General features: G+C 37.0%; 1 protein-coding gene across 3 annotated transcripts in view; it reads right to left on the bottom strand.

Annotated features, from left to right (window-relative positions):
* Window positions 1–7,999: 7,999 nt before the first annotated feature.
* Window positions 8,000–20,121, bottom strand: part of FYB1 (FYN binding protein 1) — a 55,508-nt gene continuing 43,386 nt past the window's right edge. For 2 of the 3 annotated variants that reach the window (XM_014268338.3, XM_014268339.3), the window contains exons 10-19: window positions 19,979–20,007; window positions 18,753–18,822; window positions 18,100–18,240; window positions 17,392–17,423; window positions 16,307–16,373; window positions 14,901–15,009; window positions 14,422–14,584; window positions 11,299–11,332; window positions 10,138–10,169; window positions 8,000–10,026 (exon numbers count right to left, since the gene is read on the bottom strand). In XM_014268338.3, coding sequence (XP_014123813.2) covers window positions 9,986–10,026; window positions 10,138–10,169; window positions 11,299–11,332; window positions 14,422–14,584; window positions 14,901–15,009; window positions 16,307–16,373; window positions 17,392–17,423; window positions 18,100–18,240; window positions 18,753–18,822; window positions 19,979–20,007 — 718 coding nt within the window. In that variant the 3' untranslated portion in view covers window positions 8,000–9,985. The remainder of the gene's footprint in view (window positions 10,027–10,137; window positions 10,170–11,298; window positions 11,333–14,421; window positions 14,585–14,900; window positions 15,010–16,306; window positions 16,374–17,391; window positions 17,424–18,099; window positions 18,241–18,752; window positions 18,823–19,978; window positions 20,008–20,121) is intronic. The other variant, XM_026794629.2, reaches the window with a different exon arrangement.

Here is a 20,121-nt window from a genome sequence, read left to right on the forward strand (position 1 = left end):
ACACACTGAACAGGGATATGCCATATAATGTAGAAGATACTACAATGTGAGCTATAGATCTTCAAGAATTAAAACCTAAAATAAAGATCAAAAAGGAAAGCTTTTGACTTGCTTGGGCTCAATTAAAGAAAGCTAGTGCCAGAATCTTAACTGTCCTGAATAATTTAAACTTCCATGGAAATGGAAAATGGATGTGCCATGTACACCAGCTCTGGCCTGTCCATTGTATAAATGTAGAATAAAAACCATAAACTTGAATCAAACTATGCAGACAAGAAGTTACCTTACTGAATTCAATTGAGCTTCTGTGATTTGTAGCTGAAGAGCTTATCTTATGAAAATGTACTTGCAATACTCTTCCTTAATTTGCAATATCATAAAGTTAGCTATAAATAAATTATAAATACTGAATGACAATTGGACAAACAGAAAGAGAATAAAATCTAGTGAACGGGATCAAAAGGTTAAAACCATCATCACTTTTTTGCTGTTTCTATACTGTTAGCAAGAGTTTTTGTAATCACTCTATTTGTTTAGTCATACTCTTGACATGAAGCCCATCAAACTGCATAGAACTTGATAAAACATGAGCTCTGTTCTCTGCAGCTAAGAGTATGCAGGAATGAAAAAGAAAAGTATAAAGAAACCATCACTGAATGAAGTATCTCAGAAGCTTATCTGATATTGGTTTGTCCATATAATATTACAAAAATAATTTGACCTGATTTTTCTTATGTAAAATAAAAAAACCTCAGGCTGTGAAAATGTCTGTCTGAGCAGCATTTCAGAATCAGGTCAAGACAGACACTGAGGTACTTGAGTGAGTCCAGAGAAGGGTAGTGGAGCTAGGGAAGGGTCTGGAGTCCTCTGAGGAACAGCTGAGGGAGCTGGGGATGTTAATCTGGAGAAAAGGAGGCTCAGGAGAGACTTTATAGGTCTCTACAGGTGCCTGACAGGGGTTGTATCGAGCAAGGTGGGGGTCAGTCTCTTCTCCCAAGCAATAGGATAAGAGGAAATGGCCTCAAGTTTCAGCAGGGGAAGTTTAGACTGGATAATAGGAAAGATTTCTTCACTGAAAAGTTGGTCAAGCATTATTTATTATTTATTATTTATTATCAACAGGCTGCCCAGGGAATCACCATTCCTGGAGGTGTTTAAGAGCTGTATAGATGTGGTGTTTAGGGGCTGCTCTAGTGGTGGACTTGGCAATGCTGGGTTAACAGTTGGACTCAATGATCTTAGATGTCTTTTCCAACCTAAACAGTTCTGTCTAAGAATGGGTCCTGGTAGATTTTTGGTTTAGAAGTTCCACTGTTTCAGTCAAAGCAAATCCAGCTCATCAGCACTTTTTTAGCAGCCGGACAAATGTATAGTATCAAATTAAATTATTGGCAGCTCTGAAGAACCAGTGGTCATTCTGAAGCAAAACACAGGTGCTAGAGCAGACCTGCACAATGCCTGATCCCTGGGCAGCCATGCACTGGAATTCTCAGACCTCCCTGTGCTTCACAGATGGCATAAAGTGGTACAAGTGTGACAATGAATGACATCTCCAACCAGATACAGAGCAGTGTGTGGGAGGATGCACTTGCAGCTCTGGGCTTGTGTGCCTGTTGTGCAACAGAAGGACCTGCTTGGGAGAGGATTGTGCTGCAAGATTGAAAAGGTATCCTCTTCAGAGGATGTGAGGAAGGAAACAAGGGGGAAAAGGTGACCCCATTAGCTGCAGCTTAATCTACATAAATCAAAGTCCTTTAATGTGCTATTCTTGAGAACTGGTTCTATGTCCCCGTAATACAGGAACAAGCAGAAACAGGGAAGGTCCTTCCTCCTGCATGTAAATTCACCTGATTCCTGGGAACAGAGTCTTTTTGCTGTGAGTTCTACCAGAGGATCTGAGAAAAATTCAGTGTGGCCAGAGCTGGGTTGAAACCCTAGCAGAATCTGGGATATTGGGAAGGGCAAAGATCATTAAACAGAATTGCAATGGGAAAGCAGGGATGTTGCATTTTACATGGATCTGCTCCCTTGGGAATCCATCTGGCTCATGGGGTCACCTGGGGAGGGAAGTAGTGGCATGGATATCCTGAAAAGATGAGCTGGGAGTTCTTTGGACAGCCTTGCACTGGTCTTGAGCCAAAACTGTCTGATTCAGGCAGTGTGACAGCAAAGGCCATCAAGGTCCAGGGCCCAGGGATGTTTCCTGGCAGAGTTTTGAATGATGTATGGGTGTAGTATGGATGCAGCTATGGGCTGCATCTGGTTACAGACAAGATGTGGGTTGCCAAACTGCCCAGACTGGCACAGTGCAGAGAGTAAGTAAGTCAAGCCAGGAAGACCTTAGTGGTAAGTACTGCATCTAAGTGGATGTGAATAACTTTTTTGGCTGAACTTTTGATCCATATGTTAGATGGTTTTGATTTAACCATTTTGGTCTCACGTTCGCCAAACAGCTTGGAGAAAAATAAATAGGCAACTTGTAGTTGCTACTACTGGGCTTGCTTTTTGGGATGAGTGCTCTTCTGGCTTACATGCTATATTCTTAATATATTCTTATGCTAACCTTTTCAGATACAATTAACTAGGTGTTGTTTTACTTATATTGCTATGGAAAATGAGTTTTGTAGGCACTATTTTTAATACCAGTAATATAGTTGACTAAAGTAATGTGATTTGCTACAAACAACTGTCTAATACATAATAAATTTTTTAGCTCAGGAAATTTCTTTTTTTTTTTTTCTGAAATAGCTCTGATTTTAGAAACCATCATAATCTAAGTTAATTCACAAAGATGGTGCCCTTGAATAAGGAAAGAAATAAAAGATATTAATAAAAATCATAATTGATTGCAGTTGTTTGTAGTGTTAATATTTCTTCACTACCCTATAATGGAAGAAATTTAAAAAATGAACATACAGTGCATAGCAGAAAATTAAGCAAGAGCAGCAGTAAGTATTGTACTAAAGCAATAACAATCAGTGGCAAAATAACAGAAGGTCAAGTGCTGCAACAAGTCTTCCTGATTAACGGGGCAGGTTGCTAACTAGATTGTTAATTAGTACAGCCTTACACTTAGGCACCCGTTCATGTGAGATTTTTCCCAGCATTCCACAGCGTATAATCCTATTGAAGCTGTGAAAAGCAGCAGGTGTTTAGTTTGTGTATGGTTGGCATAATAATTACACCTGAGGAAAAAACTTTAACAAAACACAGCTGCTGTTTCTGTCCAAATAAACTCCAGTAACAGTGCTGAAACTCAATGTAAGGATAATTTATCATCCACTGATACAAAATCTATGTGGCAGCAAAATCTATTTTTGTAACTCATAGTCTTTTCTTAAAAACTGAAGAAGCCCATTAATATTTTCTTTGGGCACTGGCTCACAAACACTGGCTAACATTTCAACAGCAATGCTGACATACATCTTGGTATGAGTACTGAAATATTTGGATATTGGAGAGTCTCAGCAACCAGTGACTGCCATTAGAGCATGCTTCAGTCTCTTACATGGCCAGTAGCAAGTAGCTTAACATGAATACAGATGCAGAAAAAAGGGATAGGAGAGAAAAGAATTTTTTTAAAGTTTAAACTGGCAGCTGTAAGATTTAGTTATATATAGCATTCCAACTTGAGTACTAAAGAAAACTCACATAAATATTGAGGGCAGAGGAAGTTATGTTTGATCTGATTTTAAAGGCTGAGATAAACAGCCTGGAACTCAAAATACAAGAATTATAAGTCTCCTTAGTGCCTGTTGAGTCATTAAACCTCTGCTGGTGTCACCCACAGAGTTAGGAATCTTGCACAAAAAAAAAAAAGGCATTTAAAGAGAGAAGCTTTTAAAAATGGAATAAAAATGAAAGTGCCAGGGGCAGGAATGAAGAAGTAGGGGAACAGTTTATGAGGATGAAAAGAGAAAGGAACAAGGAAGCAGAAAAGCAAAGAACAGATTGCCATGGTCAGATGTTCAAGGAAAAGAGGAATAATTATGAGGAACAGGAAGTAATTGAGTAAAAAAATGTACAGAGAACATGTCAGGCATTGAAAGGAGGTAATGAAAATCAAATATAGATTTTCTTCGGATCAATACAAAAGAACAAACTGGGCTTACCTGCGTGAGCTGGAAGGTGTGAAACAACATTGTCCAAGGCAGGAGAACATGGAAGCTGAGGTGCAGGAGAAGGCAAGGGAGCTTGGCAGTATGTCCCTTCTGTCAGCAGCAAAAATGGATGAGAGCCTCGTATTGTGTGTCTGTGTTTTGTGTACATTTTCCACCTGAAGCACACCCACACGTAAATGAAGGATCAGGCAGATTTTTCTGTTAAGAACTTGAAAATCAGGAATCAGGCCAAAGGAAAAAAAGTTTTAAAAAGCAGGGAAAAAAGCCAGTGCTAAATTTTCCTTTCTTTGCCTGTCTCATGATTCCTGAGCAGTAGGATTTTGTGCTATTACAGAAGTAAATGCAAATCGTATAATATTTCTTAATACCCTTGGTATCCATCTAATTAGCATTTCATTCATGTTTGTGTTGACATTTTGCATACTTACTTTCTGCCTAGTAGTGAGTATTTTAAATTCAAGCAATATTTACAGGTCTGTGTGTTAAGGGAAAAGATACACAGTGTCCCATTTTCTTTGTAGCAAGGCCCACAGTATAAAAAGCCTCCAGCAATAAACTTTATACATTTATTAACATCTTAATTTTCTCTCTCAAAGTGCTTTCAAAGGAGGCAAATAAAAATTACTTACCAAACTGTATGTATCTTCAGGACTCATGTATGTAGAATGAAAAACAGAGAAAGAAAACTGTGAGATCATTGTACTTTGCTGCACCCAGAAGACTAGGGACTACCACACTGCTGCTCACACAAGGTTAGAACATGAGTTGGGCGATGTTCTGCAGGACCATGGCTAATCAGAGTGGCACTGAACTTGTTCCCAAGTGGCTGGGGTTCTGGAAATTCCTTAAGATGACCCTGCATCTGCACAACAGCCTTATTCCTTATCCAGGGTAAGCAGTCAAGGTGGAGGGTTTGTAGGGTTGTGCTGCTATCCTGAGTGAATTGCTTCTTGTAGATAAGTTGGCTCTTTCAGAACTGGTTTAGATGTCTCAACCTTGGGACAAGGCTATACCAGACCATGTACGCATAAAAGTTTAATTCTGGTGAGAGCTATAGACGTCACTCAAAACCATACCAACAAACAGCCTGTCAACATGGCAGCTGCAAGATAGCAACTGATATGAAGTGTAATAATGTGCCCCCCTAAATTCTGCTATTCATCCTCACTTTTTGTTAAGTTTCTCAATATTATTTACATTAAATTTTAATTACTAATCCTGACTTGCCTTTTTATTACTGTAAACAGTTCAAATCTGATTTTCTTTTATGACAAGGTAACCCACCTTGTTAATCAAGAGAAGACAGTTGATATAATCTTTTTCAATTTCAGCAAAGCTTATGATCACAGGATCCTTCTGGACAAAATTTACAGCCCACAGCTTCTGTGATGGGTGAGCTGCTGGCTCATGGGTGGGGCACAAAGGGTTACAGTAACTGGGATGAAATCAGGTTACAGTGGCAGGTGAGATCAGACATGTCACTAGTGACATGGTAACCTGTCATGAGTGGGGTTCCACAGGGCTCCATCCTCAGCCCTGTGCTCTTCAACATCTTCAGAAATCACTTGGACACAGGACTGGATGGATAGTAAGCAAGTCTGCAGACAGTACAAAACTGGGAGGAGCTGTTGACTCCCTCTAAAACAGAGAGGATTCTGTATCTGGGATGGGGCAACCCTGAATGTATGGAAAACTGGGAATGAGGTGCTGGAAAGCAGCACTGCAGAAAGGTGTCCTGGTCAATGGTGAGCTGAACAGGAGCCAGCAGTGCCCTGGCAGCCAGGAGGGCCAGCCCTGTCCTGGGGCATCAGGCACAGCATCACCAGCCGGGCAAGGGAGGGGATTGTCCTGCTCTGCTTTGCACTGGGGCAGCCTCACCTCCAGTGGGACAGTGTAAGAAAGACGTGAAACCATTAGAGAGTGTCCAAAGGAGGGCAATGAGGATGGTGAAGGGTCAGGAGGAGAAGCCGTGTGAGAAGTTGCTGAGGTCACTTGATCTGTTCAGCCAGGACAAGAGGAGACTGAGGGGGCACCTCACTGCAGTTACAGCTTCCTCATGAATGGAAGCAAAGGGGCAGACACAGATCTCTTCTCTGTGGTGACCAGTGACAGAACCTGAGGGAATGGCCTAAAGATGGGTCAGGGGAGATTTAAGTGTTAGGAAAAGGTTCTACACACAGAGGTTGGTTGAGCACTGGAACAGGCTCCCCAGGGAAGTGGTCACAGCAGCAAGCCTGCCAGAATTCAAGAAGCTTTTGGAAAGTCTGTAATTCTGTAGTCTATTTACAGTATAAATTTTGCATGCTAATACTTTTTAAACAAAAGATGGTGTCTCTCTTATCTTTCTATTTAATCATAAGCAGAGGCAAAGAACAGGAAGATAAAATAGTGGGAGTCCTAATCTAGAAAAGTACAAAAAATTTAATTTAGCTTCAGTGGTTTGGTTTTATATCCAGGATTAATGGATATGTGCCACAAATTGTTCTCTGTTTGTGCCTTCCTTTAATACCTTAAAATGGGGATAAAATGTTTTCCTCTCTCATGAGATAAATCCATTCCCTATTCAAGGGAACGTGAGATATCATTGTGATGAATGCCATGAGAAACTAATAATTCTGGGTGCAGCATAAACTTGGGAAGATTTGCACTAAATGAAGGAGTGGCCAGAAACTGAATGAGCCGGGCTGAGCAACTGCCCTTTCTATTAGTTCTCATCCAGCCCATGCACTAAATGAGGCGGGGATCCTGTGGAAAAAAATACTGAGCCATCATGTAATTACAGACTGGGCACACAGTAACGAGGCATCCACACGAGGAGTTGGAACAGAGGCTGTGCAAATACAAGCACATCTATTGACTCTCACAGCACTTCAGTTCTTTTCACTCCATGCAAAAGCTTTTCTGTGCAGGGTGGTCTGGGGCTGCTGTACAGAAATCATAAAGGTGCCCTTTCATGGGTGCATTAGTTTTCTCAGAATTTACCTCAATACATGCATGAAGTATAATCACACAGGAGAGATGCACGTGTTCCTATGCACACACGTGCTTACAGCAGTGTCTGCTGCAGAGTAATGTAGTGGTCAGGGGTGTTATAATTCACACAGAGACTCTACATTCCATCCCTGAATTTCCATGCTCTTACTAAGGCACTGATCTTTCCAGTTGAGAATGGATTATGCAAAGGGATCACACATAGAAGAAATTCAGTTATGACTGTTGGAAGAGGAGCCAGGGGATCTGAAATTATGTGGATTGAGAGTATAAACCTCTTACACAGGAATGTGCAGGAGATCAGCTGCATTCCTTCAGTCCAGAGCCTGTGGTAACAGCAGAGAAATGTTATAAAGCTACTGAATTAGAGAAGTGTTTTTTGCCCTCCCAGTTTTGGTTTTGCTTAGTCTGTTTACTGGGACAGCACAGAGGTACAACACAGATGGAAACCAGCTCTGTTTACCCTAACTAGGATGTTCATGCTGAAACTTAATTTTTATGTCAATATTTTGATGTTTTCACTGCTGACTGTTTTAGCAGGCACAGTCAAATACTGCAGGATTATAGACTGAATTCGGAGGTGGAAAAATATCAAATGAAGAGCTTTCCTTTTCTTTCTTTATGTCTTTTAAAAGATACTAGAATAAATTACAGGTGAGAATCCCTTAGAATATAGACTGCCTAAGTATAGATTTTCCTGTCTGGAATATTTTCTGCTGACATTTCACTTTCTGGGTAGCAATTACTACCAAATGCCACGTAAGCCTTTGCAACAATAATAAAGTTGATTTTCACTCTGTTAGCTGCTCAGTGATAATTTTCAGAAGTTACTGTTCAGCCACTGTTGCTCTATTTTGACAGAAGACAGTGTACCCATATTTCTAGTTAAGCAAATGTTTATTCAGAAGAAGTACTTCTATTCAGAAGAAATAGTTTTATTCAGAAGAAATACAGAAAAGCATTGCCAAAATTTTAAAGATACAATGCCAGTAATTTTTCAATTAGTAATACTTTAAAAATTAATTTTAACACCCTGCAGCAATCACATTATATTTGATTTGAACAAGCAATGAATAGAGTTTTAGTCATAAATATATTTATTTCTTTTCATGATTTAATGTATCGTATTTAGTCAGTCTTATTGATACAGAATTGCAGTGCCTATACAAATGAACACTAAGAACATGGAAGAACTATGTAGTTCTGTAGGTATCTGCATGCCCACTCAATTCTCTGGCATATCACTAATTTAATGCAGACAGCCTCTTGAAAGCCACTGAAAAATAAATAATCCATTAGCAGTGACAGTCAAATAGTCACACATATTCATTGCACTTAATATGCATGGTCATGTTTTATATTTGGGTGCTGCAGCTGATGCTTACACATAAAATTGTTATTTGATGCCTGGATGCTGGTTGAATAGCAAATAGGTAAGAGAAATAGCAAATAGAAATAGCAAGCCAAGTTGCATATAGCTTTTCAATATACTATCAGTGATTTTACATACAGTACAAAATAGCTTATAGCCACTATCTCTTAATTTTATGTTTGATATCCCCATTGCATTATGCCTCCTTTGAGATTGACTGTATTTTGAAGCAGCAATAAAAGACACTTTTAGAAGACAGAATCTCAGCTTCACTGAAGGTAAGACCAAAAGTCACTTACTTAACAGAGACAACATTTTTTATTTTTATAAACTAAACTGGCTCTGTTGCACAATGTACCTGACCTCCCTTCAGCATTGTACAAGACTCGTTCATCAAAAGGAGCTGCTTCCACTGATCCAGCCACATTGGTCATTACAGGTTTTTGATTAATTTGCACTACAGCAAAAGCAATGGATGATGTTCTATTTTTTGCACACACTCACCCTCTTTATTGGGAGCTTGCTGTAAATGTCTTTTGATTTCCAGTGACTTCTGATACGTAAGGGTAAAGTGATATTTATCATTATGAGTTACCTGTTGACTTTGCTTTTATTTGCAACTTGTTCATTCAGATAACAGCATCAAAAATAGTAGTAAACTACAATACTTTGAAAAAAAGGGCATTATCAAAATAGAGTGATAAATATACCTACATATTTAGTCTAGAAGTAATTTCCAAACTCTTTATCATCAGTTTATAGCTTATAATATCTATACTACTATAGTGACAACTTATCTTCAAACTAAACAGAAATTAAATCTTAACCTAAATGTTCTGAATATGTTTTGAGCAACACTGCAGCATAAAGTAGAACACTACACTCTAAAGTAGACTTCAGATAAATCTTAGAGAATGATATGCTATCATTAGTACAACATGGAAAAATAGACTTTTGAAATAATGGAAGGTGGCTGCATATGTCAGTGTAGCTAACACTACAGCAGCTGGAACAGCAGGTCAGTGATGCATTGTCTTCTCTGATGCCCACTTTTGATTTCTTCTTTTCACAACAGAATGTTGACTGTCACCATTTTTTTTCCCAGAATATTTTTCTACCCAGAGTGGCTGTCTTTGGAACTTAATAAGTGAAAGCCAGAGTAAAACCTGCTGCCAGGGACTGTTGTCCTCAAGACCCTTCACAGATGTGAACTAGCCTCTTTGGGAATAGATAATTAAAGATGTATTTCTACATGGACTGTAAGAAATGTAGAAAGGAAATTAAAAATTATAACTCTAACTTTTGCTTATATTCCCTCAATTTTAAATGCTCCGATAAATGGGAATAAAAAGCACTGAAGGACAAAAGGCTGAAATCCCAAAAAGTGTTAATTGTGCATTTAAAAGAGACACCAATTAACTTGCAATCAGCATTTGTGATTCTTCTTGCTTTCACAAGTGGGATTCCAAACTAGAGTTTGATCTTCACTGAAGTTTTTATTTCAAGAGAATGCAGCCTCAGAGTCATTATCATAGATGCAATCTGAAATGGAAATAAAATGCAAAACTATTAATATTGTGTAGTACTTCAACACAAAGATAAAGTTATTTATTGTAATTATAAATAAGGTATTGTTCCAAATGTTCAACATACCATCACCAATGTCATCATAAATCTCTCCATCACTGTAAGTTAAAAAAGACAAATAGTGTATTTAAAAGTTGAGACATCAGAAATTAATGTATTAAAATTAATGTATTAAAAATACAGTATGATGCAGGCAATCTATCAAATAATTAACTTGCTAATACAACCTTTGTGGTAACAGAACAATGGTGAGCAAGATGATCAGGTCAAAATATTTTCAGGGAAGAGTAGATTTTGATACATTTCTTTCTAACATGAAAGATTGCTTTGTTAAAAGTTGGTTTTATTTATTGCATTTTTACGTAGATATGCTCATAGAGTTATTTCCATAAAGAAATTAAATACTTAATTCTTCTTTAAAAAATGGTTACCAGAAAAATTGAACTAAAAAACCCAATCACTATGCCCTTAAAACTATTTTTGTTTCTTTACTCAGAAATTACATAATAGTTTTGGAGGTGCTACTTTTTAGGTAATGAATTTAGAAAATATCTATTAAAAATACATGCTCCATGAATAGGAATTTTCAAATTTGTGACTTAGATACATGGACAGGCCCATGGAAAACAGTAAAATTGTGTATACATATAATTCAAATATGTTTGTGAGCGTTAAATGCCTCTAAATGTGGCAATTCTAAACATGACATCTGATTTGATATTTAAGGGTCTAATATGAAAAGCCTCTTGAAGGAAATGGAGAGGCTTTGTCTGACAAGAGTTTTGGATTGGAACCTAAATGCTGAGCTCCACGCAATGATTGGAGCAATACTGAGCCAAATCTCTATCCCACTAAGACTGAAGTACAAACAATCCTGAAGAAAATTTGGTTCATTTTAATTAAACATTTGAAAAAGGCATCAATACACCTAACCACATTAACTTGCTGTTCAGTAATAGAGTCTAGTACCAATAATGCTTAATTTATGTGATTTTTTCATGGTTTAACTAGAGTTTATGGTTAAGCAATGAGGAATGAAGTTCTGGCAAATTTCCTGCATGTATGTTTGTGATTAATTTTTGACAAACCCTAACTCCTTAAAAATAATTCAACTTTCAACTTTAGAATGACAGACTAAAATAATTACATTTCACTTTTTTTACTAGACCATTTAGAACAAAATTAAGTGTTACAACAAATTTTTCAAAACGATCACTCTATACTTACTTCTGAACTAAATTGCTTCTGAGAACATAGCCATCTGTAAAAATGAAATATAGATGTATTTAAGTTAAATTGAAATACTCATTATTACCTATGTTGCTAGCAATAATGAAATACAGTTTTTCTCTCTCTTATATACTTCAGACAGAAAGACATTAATAGATGTAAAACAATGTACAATGGGCACCTAATTGATGAAAATTTTGCTAGGTGCAATATTTTGCTTATTCTTATTTGCCTACTTAAATAGTAATAGAGGTTATGCAAGATTAGGTTTTCATCTTCTATTTCAGTTTCTTGGTTGCATGAGAGAGATGTAAAACAACAGTTATTAACAAAAACTATAGCACAAAAATCAGTATAGTAATAATAACATAATAATATTTGTAGTAATATTAAGTAACAGAAATATTTAGAGTTTCATACAAGAAAAAAAATGTAATTCAGGATGTGTGCTCCAATTAAATATCATTATGTGTAATTGTTTAAAATTTAAACTGTAACATTAATAAGACCAATAATGGATATAATAATGGAAATACCTTAGAAAAGCTACTGACTGCTATTCTATTAGTCTGGTGCATTACTAATGAAATCAGATAAAATTACACATACTCTTTTTTAATGTATATAATTTCTCTAAAAAATTACTTCCTGTCTTTGGTGAAAGATATCTACTGAAATAATTTTCAATTGGTATAATGAATACAAAAAAAGAGAGAGCTATAACAGTAATTACATGTTTGTAGGTAAACACTGGTAAACTGGTATGAAATTAGGAGAGTTCTAAAGAATAAATATGATCTTCTTGTATTTAAAATTACTAAGCAAATTTCCTTCTTTTAATCATTAGCAGTGTCTCTTCAGAATATCTTAGCTCAGTTGTCTTTCCCCAGTGTTTATTTTCTGGAATAAAGAAATAGAAATTGAATTTTTGAATTTTTTTTTAAGTCATTGTCTTTTCAAAATTCTTTATAGGACAGTCCAATATTTTCCACGACTCTTGAAGTCTCCGGGAAATAATTCAAAATCATTTGGCTAATCTAAGCTTCTCTGCTTGTTCATATAATTTTCTCAAGTGAAATACATGAAAGCAAAGTTTCTTTGCTGATAATCATGGCATACAAACACAGTCTTCTTGGGAGTCATGTGCATGTGACAGTGCTTCTACCACTGCAAAGGATTATCTAGGTTCTTCTGATGATTACTAGCCCTCAAATATGTGGGAGATACAAGCCCTGCTCGTCTCGCATGTTTTCAGATTTACTAATCTAAAGTTACGTGTCCAAAGTTTCAGTTTCTAAATAATTTATTTTTTATGGTGCTTCCAGATAAGGAAGAAGCCAGCAGGTCAGCACACTCCATGTTGATTACTTAGTGAGCACTGAAAGCTATAACACATTGTGCCAGCTGCTCACTGACAATGTAAAGGGAGCTCAGAGAGGTCAAAAATCAAACTTTGGGTCACAGAAGTCTATTCATGTCCTAATGATTAGGCAAAATCTACAAAGCTGAATTGAAAGCTTTTGTGTACTTCAAAATGTGTGAGTTCAGACCAAGAAGGAATTTGAGATGTAGATGAAAATCAGTTCCTTGTTTCACTTCTGACATTTCAAATAATTTCATAACATTTAAAATAAGCCATAGCAGAGTATGTTCCTAAGATCATCAGCCCTTGCTTAAAGAGGTGAGAACACACTGAAATATAAATTGTGGTTTTGTTTAATTGTTGGCTTGAAACTATGGAAGTGCTTCATAAGTTAATGATTAAATCAAAGAATTCATGTGCAAGAAAATAACAAAACCATCTTTAGTTGTGGATTTTCAGTCTACCTGGCCTTCAGGAGGTAAAATCATAGCTTTAAGATATGAGGAACTGGGACAACTAGAGCAAATAAACAAAACTGTCATGCACTTAACTAAAGTAGGATTCAAACTTTGCTAACTAATGTGTAAATTGACTGGGAGCTATTCAGAGGTTTTCAGGGAAGATATTTTTATTTGTTTTGCTCTTTTATGTATAGCAAAGCAGTAGCTCCTGTCATTATTTGAAAGGCTTTGAAGACTATGAGAGGAAAACAGCCAACATGAACTACTTTCTACTTTGTTATTAGCTTGATTCAAAAAATGCGGCTTTGAAAGCTGTTTTTTTGGGAAGTGGTTCTACCAGTGCAATCCATATTTTGAAAAACATATGTGTTGTTATGCAAGAAATTCTTCCTCTCCCTGCAGGCCTGCCAGGAAGAAGGCTGTACTCCAGACTGTAACAGTTGAGTACAGGAGGGAAAAAATAAAAGGAAGGTGGCTGAATCCTCTTCAGAGGTTTATAGCACTGGACTGTCTTCTACATAGGTCAGAGGTAAAAAGGAAAGGTGAGCAGGAGGATGCTGCTACTTTGAAAGCAGGCTGTTCCAGAACAAAGTGAATTTTCACTAGCAGATTTGGAAAGTGTTGTAACAGAAGCTCATTAAGAAATTGAAACCATCAGGAGATGGTTTCGGACTTCTCCAAAAATTCAAAAATTTCTGCCAGTGCAAACCCTGGCCAAGGATTTCAAAGAAACACTGAAAGGCCTTGTGCAGCTCCCAGAACAAGCAGACATGCCAGCAACGACATATGCCATGGATTAGCTGGGATCTGGGGGGAAGACTCCAAAGCAACGTTCCCCCCAGCCTGTTGAAAAGATTAAACTGCATCTCTTCCAAAGTAAGAATATTGTTATTGATTTTTCTCTTGGCTGCAATCAATGGGCGAGTGCTATCCAGAGGTGCAGCAAGGATTTAACTTTTACTGGACTCAGTGGGCTATCATAGCTCCCCTCCTTTTGGCACAGGGGGAGAGACAGAAGCAAGAAAAACATCTGCTGATCCAAGCTGCAAAGGAAAACTTTACCTCAAAAAAAGGTCCTTTTTTTCTAGTATTCACTATATATTGTCCATTGGAAGTGGTTTGGATTTTTTTTAAGTTAAGCCAGTGTTAAAATACAGTAATAAGATAACAACAATCTGCCTGTTGTCAACCACTAGGCAAGGTAAACCTCAGTAAACCAGGGAAGAGAGGTTTTACACATCCTACTCAACGACTCTGACAATTTGATACGTACAACAGTTTTTAAACAAAACTTACATTTTCCTTCTTCATTCCTGCAGAGGACCTTGGTATCATCTGTACTTTCAATAATGTCAAGAGATTCCCCTGGTCTAATTTGCAAATGTTTATATCTCCATCTTTTCTGTGGTAAATCCTGGATGGTGGTTGTAGAGTAAAGAACTTTTATTTCACCATCAAACTGAAAAGGAGAAAAAACATCCCCAAAAGATGGTTAAAACTCATTAGTGCTTTTCCATTAATATTCCCATTAATATTTCTTTAGTAATAAATAAAATTCATTACTAAAGTTTTGGAAATTAACACATATTTGTATATGCTACAATATGTATACGTGCCCATACTTGCCATTTAGACTTAGAGATACTCAGATCACTATTTATATGTGTAGTAATACTTTCCTTTCAAAAGCAAGTTATGGGGAACAAAATGGAAGACACTATACAATATTTTGTTTTTATATTTTATATAAAGAAAACACTTTGAACAAAACTTACTTTGAACTTTTTTCTGAACTCTTTCTCTTCTTTTTCCATCTTGAGCTTTTGTTCATCTTTTTCATCTGACTTACGTTTTCCAAAGCTTCCTGATTTTGATAAACTAAAGCTAGAGGTTACAGAGAAAACAAAATTAGAAACACATCAGAGGCATTGGCATGCTTTCTGATAATTTTGATGAAAATGCATTTGCCTTCATGTGTCTTTATCACGTTTTTGTTGCTCTGAAAAACTAATAGTGAGAATACAATACAGACTTGACTTCAAAATAAGTAAAAGAATGGGGGCTGTCTTTCCTACTTCTCTCTGATATTTGTACAGCGATCACATAAGTGAATATCAAAAATGAATTCTAAGATCCATCTCCTAGGACACTTTAGAATCTCCCAGTAAGGAGCAGTTTTTGTGAAGACTGTGCACCTTAGGGCAATAAGCTGAATGACATATCACACTCCAGCTGTAGAGGCAGCTGGAACATCTTAGCTTTGTGTGTGCTAGCCCTATGTGCTTGCAGACTTTGCCACACCAGGGAATCTGCATGACATGGTCTGTTTCAAGTTCTGTTGTTTTTTGCACATCCTGATAGCACTGACTTTTGCCAAAGACCGTGGAAGGGTTTCATGCCCTAACTGCCCCTTCTGATGATGCACCTGGGAATGTAAAGTCTGACTCTACTTTTTGATCCTTGCTGATCTCGGCAGAATGACAGTTTCATTGATGATGAGTGTATGTGTGTGACCTGCCCTAGATTGAGCTTAGAATGACCACATATTTTCCTTTGGATACACAGTCCAAAGAGATCTCTCTCTTTTTGTATCCCCAGACTACATTATTGTAGTGCACTGTCCCTCCACCTGAGAGAAGTAAGAGACAACAGGATGTGACATGTCCCAGTCATCCTCACAGATGCAACTGTGCCTGTAACACTGTGCTCCAGAGATGACCAAAATTTTCTGGTTCAGGACAAAAGTTTTTCAAGCTGAACTTACATCTCCAAATATGTTTCATACTTTAAACAGGAGCACTGGGTCCTTTTCTCTTAAAATACTGCAGCAGCTGAGATAAAGTATCTATCCTAACAGTCCCCAGATTGTGATAGAAAAAGAACTACAATCTATAATTAAGTTCCTTTAGCCCATGCATCATTTTCTACCTCTTTTCCATGAGGGACTGACTATGCTGACACGCAAAACATGCTTACTTATTCTACAATCTAATTATTATTTCAGTCTGTAATGGAAGAAAGAGCATTTAACTGCTATTGTCAGCAGTAGGTTTACGAGAGCTAGAAAACCTGACAACACCAAATACAGCAGATATTAGTAGCACACTGCCTGTGTTATATACTTTGAAAATGTCTCTCTGTGTTTTAGATTTCTAATCAGGGAAGTAATATTTTCACTTGCCTGGATTCAGGTGGTGGAGCAGGGAAGTCGGAAGAACCTACATCATCATAAACATTGTCTCCATAATCTGAAACAATAGTGTTCAAAAGAATGGAACATTATTATGTGAAAAATGAGAAGTGAATACATTGTGTTACAATGTAGTGAAACTGATAAGAAATTATGGCAAGTACTGTAGCCATTTACAGTATGGTAACTCTGGGTTCTGTTTTGCACAACCTGTGCAACACTACCCAACCTTTTCAGATTAAGATTCTTTATTCATAACAGATATTCACTGAAATTTGAATCTGCTGAAACTGAAGCAAGTTTTGACACATGATATAGCCTTTTTCATTTTAATTAATCAAATTCCCACTATATTGCACTAAAATATATTTTCTGAGTTGGATTTTTATGCACATTCAGTAACTTCTATAGCACCCTGGTCAATGCAACATTGCTTAGAAGTGGATATGAATCATAGGTATGTTAGTTTTTAGGCCATATTGCAATGCCAAAGCAGTGAAGAGAATTCTTAGCCCAGGAATACTTTTTCAATCATGCTCCACATGTCTGTAGAGGGAAAGCAATTGTTTGACTCATCAAACCAATGGCTAGAGAAATCATCAGGATATAGAAGGTTTAGAGCTCAGTTCTAGAAGCAGACTCAAAAATTTGAAGAACTTCCATTTTATTCCATGACTGAGTTAATGCTTATATGTTCTTATACAGAGGCACTGCAATTGATAAAAATAGAACAAATAATTTCTCCTAAATTTTGAGGTCTTTCACTGAGTGCTTATTTCCAGGTGTATCTGTTCCTATTTAATGCCAAATAAAATGGACTAGTGCAAATCTCAGGTAGAAAAATCACATTAAACACATTAAATTTTTTGCCAGGGAGCTTGCTATGTATATGTATCTCCTTGTCTGCAGCTGGATCAGACAAAATATTTGAAATTTGTTTACTGGAACTGGGTAAGAAATAGGAAGTTCTATTTCCTTCCTTGGATGTATTTTTGTGACTAGCATGATACAGAGCAATGTATACAGAAAAAGAATCAGGAATCAATATGGAGACTGAACAATAGGCTATTAATTACCTTTTCCAGACTGCTTTGTTGAAGAAGGCATGCTGGGGGGGGGGAAAAAAAGCTCATTAAGTATCCAAATCACATTAATAGCCTTTTTTGTAACCTAAATAATTTTAAAAACTTGCAACAGAAGGGTTTAAAGTAATATCCAGACATTTTTAAGTGCCACTAACACCAGCAATACTTAGTGACTAAATATATTTTTATCACTGATTTAAAGTAAACTGGTTCAGAACCAAATGAATGAAGAATGTGGCAGAAACACCACCTGCTGATTTATTCTCGAGGTAAGATGGATAGAAGACAACCTTTGCATTTTTCTGTTTGACATATTATTCCTACAATTTTGATAATTGGGTCTAGATTTACCAGTTCATCACAGCTACATTGTACTGTTGAGAAAAGTAAATTTTAACTGAGTATACAGCCAATTTACATGAACAGTGGCACAAAGATGATAGATTATTCTGGTGCTTTTCACCAAAAAAAAAGAATTCAGCATATTTTGATAACCAGACTTTTGCAAAAAATACAGCTTGTTAAGAGAATAATTATGCAGGTGAAAAGAAAGCTCAGTGTTTTTGCAGAAAAGTATCATCCTGAGCTGCAATTTGATGCGTGATTCATTAGGCTGCTGTGAGGACATGTTAGTAGCATGTGATCAATGCTTTATTAGAATTAGTTAATGTGCGCTTTGATTTCCTGGCAGACTCTTACAACAAATTTTCATTTTCTTCTGCCTCATTGACTTTGGTTGTTTTTTCTCGTACACTTTTCTTTTTGCCATCTTTGACCTTTAGTCTCTTCAAGATTCCCCAGGGCCAGATATCATTCTTATCTTCATCCTGTGATACAGACCTTTGGAGTATGCATGTGATTATCACAATGTAAAATGTAATGTTCTTCTCAAAAGGCCCAGTAAAATTCTCCATTGATGCACATAGTTATCTTTAATTCCTGAAGCGGAGCTACTTACCCAAATGCTAACATGCTAAACTGGAAATATTTATGTTAGGCCACTTGTAGCTACTGAGATATATTTGTAGTATAGATATTAATCTTGTGGCTTACTGTTTTCATGTTGTTACTCAGCAACCTAGAATTTTAGTCTGTTATTCTGATTTCAGACCTATTCTGTCTAGCTGGAAATTGGGAGATTTTCATGATTGCAAACTGCTTTTGCTGACATATCAAAATTACTTCTTCAAAAGACTGAAGAACCATTTCTCTAGCTTCACATATCCATTTTGATGTATACCGACTTGTTGATCATCCCAATACATGCTAATTGTTATGCTTGATTCAAAACCACTAAAAACTGAAAACATTCTGTCAAAGAAGCAAATTATTTAAAATATATAAAAACATACCTAGCTATAGCATCTTCATCATCAATTCCATCATAAATGTCTTGATCAGAAGGAGGAGGTGGGAACATGTCTTTAACAGATCAAACAGTGAGTCAATGCAATTATTTTTCATGTTGCTGAATAAGGTATTCATTATAGGCTTCTTTACTGAATCAGATGTGTGTGCAGTTTATACAATATCCTTGAAAATTGAATCTTTCTGTAAACTGGCCCAGACCCTTTATTGATACAGAAATTTAGACTTATTCCAATTTAGAATGCCATCTGCAGCATTTAAATGTGGCACTGCCAATCACATGAGCATGCATACTGAAAACAAATGCTTCTACACTGTAGTCAATGAAATTCTAAATGGCTGATTTTGGCCCGGACCTTATGATGAGTTTTAAGTTTTCATGTGTGACACAAGTGATGATCGAACATGTCGGACTAACACTCTCAGCAGCTGATATCTTGTTTTCATCCAAAGAAGTCAGAGACAAGAGCAATGTAAACTCCCCATTTTGGTCTCAGTTTTGACCTTTGTGCCCCACCTCCTTCGGTGGAGGGTTACCTTGGTTTGCATGTCCAATTCTAGGCACTGGTCAGAGTAGGCACTGAAATGTGTACTTGGCTGGCAGATGCTTCCTTCAGTAGTACTTGCCAGGGGATGCTTCTGCCATGACCAGTATCTAAACTTGAACCTGAGAAGATGAGCTGTGCTCTTGTGATTAACAGAAAACGCTACATAAATATATATGCTAAAAAAGGGAAAACTGGGTTTGAATGTGTCAGCTTGACAGCATGAAGCTGCTGCAGTTGGGCCTCCAGTGTGCTGCTGCAATTGAAGCACCATTTAACTCTGTCAGCAAAACGAAGCTTTAATTTATAATAGTGCTGGCTATTTCAGAACTGGATTTCTCCTGTACAAAACCTTTTCCTCATGCTAATATTTCTCCAGTTACATCTGTGCTGTTTTGTGGGATGATTTGCCTTCACACACAAGTAAAAAGTTGAAGTTTGATCATCTGGTATGCTGGTGATTCACAGTATCTGGAGACAAACATTCTGTCTCACTCAAGTTCTCATAGGTGGCAGGGAAGTTTAGTTGGTCACTATCCTTCCTAGCTTGTTGCCTGTTAGCTGACATTTAACTTGGTTATGGATAATTACTGCATTATGTGGAGAATGTGAGGGTAAGAAATACACAGAAAAAAACTCCCCCCAAACACATAAGTAGAACTTACTTCCACTTCCACCTTGGTCACCACTTTGACTGGAAAAGCAAACAAAAGACATTTTAGAGAAAAGCAGTCATCCTTCAGAAAAAGAAAACACCATGATCACCCATCACTTCTTCAATTATTAATTCTAAAGATTTGCGCCTTGG

Source organism: Zonotrichia albicollis, chromosome Z, assembly GCF_047830755.1.
Source record: "Zonotrichia albicollis isolate bZonAlb1 chromosome Z, bZonAlb1.hap1, whole genome shotgun sequence".
Taxonomy (NCBI): Eukaryota; Metazoa; Chordata; class Aves; order Passeriformes; family Passerellidae; genus Zonotrichia; species Zonotrichia albicollis.